At 37.7% G+C, this 8742-nt stretch overlaps 1 protein-coding gene across 12 annotated transcripts in view; it reads left to right on the top strand.

Annotated features, from left to right (window-relative positions):
- MAPK10 (mitogen-activated protein kinase 10) overlaps nt 1–7812 on the top strand; it is a 166111-nt gene extending 158299 nt beyond the window's left edge. For 10 of the 12 annotated variants that reach the window (XM_027652835.1, XM_027652836.1, XM_027652841.1 and 7 more), the window contains one exon: nt 373–7812. In XM_027652835.1, the coding sequence (XP_027508636.1) occupies nt 373–515 (143 nt within the window). In that variant the 3' untranslated portion in view covers nt 516–7812. Of the gene's footprint in view, nt 1–367 lie in introns of all 12 variants that reach the window. The other 2 variants (XM_027652838.1, XM_027652839.1) reach the window with 2 other exon arrangements.
- The last annotated feature ends 930 nt before the right edge of the window (nt 7813–8742 follow it).

Here is an 8742-nt window from a genome sequence, read left to right on the forward strand (position 1 = left end):
CTAAATTACCTATTTTATTTTCCCAATGTATCAGGAGAGTAAACTAATGTAAGAGTAGTTCTGATGCCGTAATATCTTTGTACTACTACAAGAGTATAAAGCAGTTCCCATCTGGAGCTTTGAATATTAGTGTTACGAGCTGTAACTTTTCAAAACAGACTGTTGAGGGAGAGATTTCTGAGTAAAATATTTAATATTATCCAATAGCTAAATTTTGTATGGCCCATTGTCTGCTAATGTTTGCCACTGTTTAAAATGGTCCGCGTACTTACACAGCCGTTGCCATGGGGTAAGTATCCTTTGCTTTTTCAAAATATAACACATTCCGGGGTTTCAGGTTTAATCACGTTGGTGTTCGTTTTCGTAGCACAGGTGCAGCAGTGAACAGCAGTGAAAGCCTCCCTCCATCCTCATCTGTCAATGACATCTCATCCATGTCCACGGATCAAACCCTGGCGTCTGACACGGACAGCAGCCTGGAAGCTTCTGCGGGACCCCTCGGTTGTTGCAGGTGACTAGCCGCCTGCCTGCGAAACCCAGCGTTCTTCAGAGGATGATGTCATTTAGGAGGAAAAAATTGATGGGAGTTAAGAGATGAAAAGAATGAGAAATAATAAACGCAAAGATTCAAACGAAACAAACAAACAAAAATCTTTTCAGCCTGCTTCTCCTACAGAGTTATGTAATGCAGCTAAGCTCAAGTGTATATTTAACTTATAGTTGCTCTGCTTTGGTCTTCTTCCAGTGATGCTTACCAGGGGGGTAAAAAAAAAAAAAAAAGGAACTGAAAAATCCTTTTTTTAACCCCCTCCCCACAAGATGTAAAATGAATGGCTGCAAAACCAGCAACCTGCAACTGTCCTTTTCACACTGGCATGACAAGGTGTGCAGTAGCCACTCTCAAACATACGAGTGTACATCTGCCTTCACTCTCTGTTCTGTCATCTGCCCAGTGAGGCAGACAGAGATATACATGCATTTTTCTCCATATAGGAATAGCACATACACACACATGCCAAGAGAATTCTGGCGGTGTATGCAGCTGTGTGCTCATAGGAACACACACATCTGCATACGTACTTAGTGTGCACTCCACAACCATAAATGGCCCATTTCAGGTGAACTGCATAACTACACATATGTGATATTACCAGTGTATATTCTATTTGTTTGTTCATTGATGAGGTTGCATATCATGTATGAGGACTTGTGGAAGTGTAAATAACCACACAGAACTGTGTCTCCCTCAGACACTTGAAGATGTAGCACCAAAATTTCTGCTGAGAGTTGTATATATATTTTGAAATAATAAGCAGTTTTACTGAAGGAAGAAGCCACAGAGCTTCATAGAAAAATGTTAGTTTGTGAATGTTAAGACTTGTTGTTCTGATTTTTAGAGCAGATATGCCAAGCTGAGACCAGGTTAGAAGGAAGCACATGTATCTTTGCAAGCTACAGGGAACAAGAACGAAGGTTTTTTATGCATGTCTAAGCCCAGAAAGATTTATCTCAGTAAGCAACTTTTCCTGTCACTGTTAAGTGAGTTATCATCTTAGGTCATAGATAGGCTCGCTATTATGAATTACAGGTATGTTTGTAAGTTAGAGGGTTGGGGAATGAGCAGATTGTGATATATGATTATGAAAAGGACCTGCAACAACTTGTTTTTATTTTGTGTCTAGGTCTTTACTAGGTTAGATAGAGAAAGGATATTTGCGGCCCACTCCCCCTCAGTGTATGTTTGTGGCTTAGAGGTTGTTTTCCCTTTAAATCATTCGCTATCAGGGACCTCTGCTACTAAGAGAACAGGCCTTCTCCAGGTGCTTTTGGCTGTTCATTTGCTCACGACAAATCATCAGACTCCCCAGGAAGTTTTAGCAGCTGTGTTACATGGAAAAGAACCACGGAGCGCATGGGTCTAGTATTTGTATTTTCTAAGTAATAGCAAAGGTTATCATTCAGCTGGTGCTCTGGATGAAAGGGATGCAATCAGGGGTCTTAGGCAGTTTTGACAAGTTCCAAAGAACCCAACAGTGACCGAATATCAAATTGAATTTACCAGGTAATAATCCACAGGGTTTCCAATGGTAAGTAACAGCAAGTGTTTTTACCAGAAAATGACAAGAGTCCACACAGAATTTCATAACAATTGAATATTTTTCCAGCCAAAACAGCAATTAGCATTCTCCACTGCAAGGTCATTGTTACCTGAGTTGGAAATTAACTAAAATCTGAGTCATCTGTCCTGTTACCAAAGTGTGCCATGTAAACTGAAATGAGCTAAATTGTACTCTAATACTTTTCCAAATGTTAGAGAGAGAAACTGTTTAGACTATGTTAGTGGATATTTTAAATTCACTAGTTCTTATGTATTCAAAATTCTACCAAAATAGGATTGTGCTATTGGGTGGCTTACCAGCCTGCCATTCTGTGGTAGGAGAAAAAATTGAGTATCAAGTCAGATTTTGTTCAAAGGGAAGAAAGGAAGAAAAAATTTCTCCCCAGGATGGAGAGAAGGGGAGGTAAAAATAAAGTGATTATCAAATAATTTCAGATTTGGTAAGTCTGAGCTATATCAGAATTGCTATAGGAAGTGGTTTTTCCCCCCTGGTTGTATTTTTGGTAGATTTTTATCAAAATTTTTTTGAGAATAAAATTAGGTTGATCATGTTCTAAAAACTCAGAGCAGTAATTTTTAAAGCAATAATCTACTACTGCTAAATATATTTAGCAATATTCTCTCTTAAGCCATGAAACATCAAGTCATTATTGAGTGCTGTAACTCTCACTTCAAAGCCAATGATCATGAAAACATTGAAAGGTTAACAGCAAAGCTCTGTAGGTATGTAGGCAATAACACCAAGGGTGACTTCTTAGCAATAATGAAATGTATCACCTCCAGATTTAATTAATCATAGATATATATTAATAATATTCAGGTAACTAATATCTGCTTTACATTCCTTAGTGTGCACCATTTGGGTGTGTTATTTAAACAAAACTCAACCAAGTATCTCAAAGAGGCAAAGCTGTATGTAAGGAACTGCAAACGCACCACCAATGTAAACCGTAGAAACTTGGAGTAACCACAGTTCATTACCGGTGGTATTATGGAGATGTGACACAGGCAACAACAGAGAAACCATTTGCAGTAGATGGATACTTGTAGATCTCCCATGTTTCACCTATTGAAGCCAAAAAACATTCTCTTAGTCCCATGGTATAATTCAGTCTTGTTTGGGTTCATGAAGGCTGGGTGGAGAACCATGGAATATGTCCTTTGGTCGGCACTGAATGAACCCACATCATGGGAGTTACATAACTTTATTCCCAGCAGCCCTGATTCTGCTAAGCACCAGTGCTTGTTCAAACACTTGATGGAAACTATAGGGATGCATACATAACTTTAACTAGCACGTGCTTTTGTCCTTTGCTCAGCAATGGCTGACATCAGCATGTGCTTAAGTGCCTTGCTGAAATGGGGCCTAAAAGAATTACTGCATCTCTTTTTGTCCTCAAATTAGTCTCCTTTATGGGAAGCTCTGTCTAGGGGAGGAGACTTGGAGCTGTCCACATTGGACACTAGAAAAAAAGCCATCAATGAAGAAAAGCATTAGTTCTTTACAATTCTGGTCCTTGTATGTCCAAACTGAAGTAGTGACCATCAAGCAGGAGTAGCATCCTTTGTTTTGCTTTGTGCCAGGGATTTGGTGCTGTCAAGCTGATACAGTATAACAATGCATGTACTCTTGAATTAAAGATTATAGTGATGATGTTCTGAGGCTGTCTTTAGGGAAACAAATTTTATTTTCTGATTCTAGAAGTTTTGGTACCTTTCTCTTCAAGTGTGTTCCCCTTTATTCCAACATTTTGTTCAGCTTGAAAATAATAAATGCTTTTCTTATTTTTGCCATTGATCTTTAAAATCTACTTCTGCTTAAAAATGTTACTAGATGTGGTACATGAACAACAATTTTCACTTAATTCTCTGAGGATTGCAGTTGTAAGCATGATTGCCACCACTCCAGAGACGAAGGAAATTGGGAAGCAAGAGATCTATGTCAGATGTTCCAAGGTATTTAGGCACTAAAGAGGCAATCAGAAAGCCTGTGCCAGAAGTGGCATCGTCCTGAAGGGCAGCTGGACACCTTGGTATTTTTGAAAATATGCCTAAGAGCCTATTGATATCTTAAGTGCCTGAAATTTTGTCCCAAGTGGCTTACTTAAGCTGTGTATGTAGCTATGAGCTGAGTGAGGAGAATGGCAGAGGCATTTTAACTATCAATGGCTGCTCAGAGCACTAGCTGCAAGAAATAGCATTGAGAAGGTATAGAGGAAAGTTGCTGCAAAACATTCCTGCTTTATTTTCAGGTGGAGTACTTCTGGATAGAATGAGAAACTAAACAAAAAAAAAAGAAAGGAAAAAGTCAGAATGGGTCTTAGAAGACCCTTTGTCCATTTTCTTTAGCATTGCTGAGTTTAAATGAGGATGAGGTAGTGATTTATTACAAGTTGATGCAAGGTTATATATGTTTTCAATCCAAAATTTTTGGTAATTTTTGAAAACAGTCTTCAGATACTGACTTGGTAGCTGGAATAGTATGTTGTGAGTTTTGACTATATTCCATTAAATTGTAATATATCTTTAGAGAGTTCAGATATTTGAGTTGGTCGCACACTGATTTATGGGAATGGCATTGTGGTTGATGATCCCCCCCTATTATCTAGAATTCCATGGCATGCATAGATTCAGGAATCTCAGCAAGATGCATTACATGAAATGGAGCTTAAATTGGAGTGCAAGTGTGGTAATGTGTTTAAAGAAACCAACCAAACAAAAGCTGCAGAAAGCCTGAACAAGTTTTCCAAGCCCTAATGCACTGAAGGTTTTCCTCTGGAAATCCCCAGTTCCTGCACGACGTTGGCTGCCAACGGTGACACGAGCTAGATGATCATGTCACTGTGTCGCTCTTCCAAACTTATAACCAATTTGGTTTTATCTTCACGTATGTTGCTTTACCTTCTAAGTTTGGGCTAATGCTAGTGAAGAAATTAGACCTGTTGCAGTGCCTTTAGGGAGTTTTCTAAAGTAGTAGTACTTAACTGATTCAGATTGTATTATATATTTGGCAGTGAGCACCAGTGGTTTCTTTTCCAATTCTTTTCCATATTTTCTCATGAAAAATGTGCTAATAGCAAATTTTAGAACTGCCTGATAAAGTCAATTTCAGCAAATTTCCCAAATTTTTTATTAAAGGAAAAAAGGTGTTTTGAGTATCCTGAAATTATTGAGAAATGTAATTGGAATATTTTAATTCAAAATAACTTCTAATAATGAGTGTTAGCTTATTTATATTACAAACTTTATAGTATTTCAAAGGATCAAAAATTTCTTTCATTTCAGATATATTTGTATTTCTTCATGCTTATTGAGATTTTAAAATTTTGTGTGAATTCAAACATGCAAAACCAACCAACCAAAAAGACATTTTGCAACAAACTCTGTGCTTCCAGGGAGAGCAATACAAAAGAACACCTGCAGGGAAGAATTAGAAGGTTTTTTTAATAGTCTGGCAAAAAAAAAGTCCGAGTTAATGGTTCATTTTCTGTTTAGGCTATTATTTTTCTTTGCTTCTGTATGTGTCTGTAGGAAAGGGAGGGTGTGCATAGGGATGTGATTTTCAGAACCTCTGTTCTACTCATACTTAGTGTGAATAAAGAGAGTAGTTGTGATATAACCACACATCTTCAAGGATCTGATGGCTGTGCTTATTTGAACTTCCACCACTCTGCAAGGGACACAGTTAACTGATTGCAAGCTCAAGGTGATCTTTTTCACACACACACACAGAAAATTGTTGTGCAGTAGGTTTGAATATTATAAAAATATGTAATGTCTTAATTAGTAAGATGCTTGGGGGAGGCAGGGGAATGGTGAATGTGTCATCTTCACTGATGAGCTGGAAAACAGACCTGTCCAGTGGAATTTAGTGGAATTCTCTTGATGTATTAGGAACTTGCCAATGTGGCCTGATTTTTTTTTTCTTTTTTTTTGTTTTTGGTTTGGGGTTTTTAAAATTAACTATTGATTGCAAGAGGTGAAATGTTTAACTTAATGCATGTTCAGGCTCATTGACCCATGGCAAGTTTGAGTTTTAAAGAGGGTTTGATTTGACAAAAGAATGTTGAAAAACTTCAACTGAGGCTAATGGTGCCTTTTTACTTGAGAGTGAAAAGCTGAAAAGCACATATTGAAGTAAGACACAGTCAATTTGGGAAATAAATGTATCCCTACCATGCTTATCATTTCAGACAGGTCTCTTTTGCTAATTTTCACTGAACAGGGCCATTCTTGTCTTCTGGAAAGCAAGATATTTATAATGTAAATAGTTGTATTGATTTTCTTTCCCCCTTCCTCTGTAACTAATATGTAATAATCCAACATGCTATTTCTGTTAAAATCTTTTACAATAAGGCCGCTGTATGCCTAAATATGGTTGACCTCTGACCTTCTCCTAAGTCAGTCACATGCTGATAAAGGAGGGTGCTGGAAGTTTCAGTGTACATATAGAATCATGTATATTTAGTAAATTGGGTAAGTGGGACTTATGGCCAGTATACATTAAGCCACAACAGTAACAAAGCTCCAGATCTTAACTAGCAAAAACAACTGTTCACCTTGCCATGTCCATCCTGTAATAAGATCTAAGTTGCACCTGCCTGTAGTTCTGCATGATCAGACTTCAAAGTATAACTAACAAGATCTGTAATGTATCAGTGTTGATAAACGTAGTTGTAAAAAAGAAAAAAAAAAAAAAAGAAAAGAAAAAAAGAAAAAAAAAGGAAAACAAAAAAACTCGACCAACAAAAGAAAATCAACAACAGCTCAGTATCAAGACTGGAAGATGAGACATGTCCGATTTTGTTGCACAGTTATAGCTGAAAAGAACAACCGATGTCAGTCAGCATAAATGGACTACAGTAAGAGATTTGTTAAGGAACCAACATTATTTCCATATTGTTTTGTTCTTACCCTGTTTACTTTGACCATCTGTTGTTCCCTGTTCCACAGGGGACAACAGGGCCTCAGTGATCAGTGTTTTATGGGTCAATGTCACATTAATGATTTCCAATTTCTGTTTGTTTAGCAATTACTGAACTAAGATGGGACTCTCATGTTCTCCCATGTGTCAAAAGGAATCCTGTCAGAGCTTCCTCATGAGGATACTCTTCTCACTGCTGTCTTGACTCCTGTCAGTTGAATGACTTTGCAGTGTTCCCAGTAAACAGCACAACGCAGCAAATATAATGACTGAGGGCTTAATTGCAGGTGCGTTGTGGATCTGTACTTTCACTGGGGCTCAAAGTCATGCAGGGACAGGACTCAATTGAAACATGGTATGTACTCTATGCATGACGCCTATATTACACCTTTATGACCTTATAGTGGTAAAACTGCTGATCTTTACGGATGTGGATTTGGACCATCTTTTTTTTTTGGAGGAAAATTGTAGTGAACCTCCGTCCTTATCCCACAAACCACTTGCTCCTATCCAGAGCAGCTAAATGGAAGTTAAAATGGTGCAAGGGCCTTCTGGGGGCCATGCACAGGGGTGAATTTCATGCTGTTTGAATGTGATCTTGCCAAAAAGCCTGTATGTCTAGCAGGGGAGACTGTGACTGTCCTATAAGGAGTGTTTGTGTTGTTTACTTTAAAACAAGCTTTGCTAATTAAAGTAGTGTATTCCGGAGTCCTATTTGAATGGCATGAAGGGTATCAATGAAGAAGATACAAAGTATGCTCCTACAGCTCTCCTGGCTTCTTGTTTCTTTTCGTTCAGCCCTCTCTAGGGGACACAGATAAAGCTGTAAACGTGGACGTTGCCAGGATTACTAAATTCAGTAATTCAGCTCCTTCTGATGGGCTTCATTTAAGAAGCATTTACAGCACTACATAAATATAAAGGTATCTTAAGACACACGAGATTCAGACTTTTTGTCTTTAAGTAGCTTTAGAGTCTGTTCCTCTGGTCGACTGAGTAAAAAATATTGGGGGTGGGGGGAGAATGACCACATGACTGGACAGAATGAAGGAAATCTGTCAAGTAAAAGCTAGTCCTTCTACCATCTCTCTCTCCCTTAAAAAAATGTTGAACAAAATCAAGCCGAAAACAACAAATCCATAAAAGAAACAAACAAAAAATCATAACCCCCAAACCACAATACCAACTGCAGAGTTACTATTTGGAGACTCATTTTTCACAAAGTTGAACACACTTCACTCTAGGTGAAAAAAAGAACAAATAGGAGAGAGATGCTATCTTTTTGGAAAACATTGCTGTTTTTTTCAGTTCTTGCAGAAGCTATCTATGTCCATAATATTTCCCAGCAAGTGAAAGCATAATACACAAAGGACATTTTTATATTTGGATTTATCATGTGTAGGGATGAAAATTAAAATCACAATCAGCCTTCTGTCAAAACAATTTGAAGGGGGACCTATAGAAAAGAATGAATTAAAGCACTTGTAAGCACTGTAAAAAAAGAAATTCTTAGAGTTGTTTGTACTTAAATGTCATTTTAAGCATACTACACGCAGCTGACTTGCTAAAAAAAAGACTTGCTAAAAAAAAAGCAAGTTTTGTTTGCTCTGACTAGCTAAAAAAAAAAGACAATTTTCAAGGTCTTTTTTTCTCCCAGCTTGTATACACAGAGATTGGCCAAGCTACAACATATAATGGA

Source organism: Corapipo altera, unplaced genomic scaffold (assembly GCF_003945725.1).
Source record: "Corapipo altera isolate COAL_440 unplaced genomic scaffold, ASM394572v1 69, whole genome shotgun sequence".
NCBI lineage: Eukaryota > Metazoa > Chordata > Aves > Passeriformes > Pipridae > Corapipo > Corapipo altera.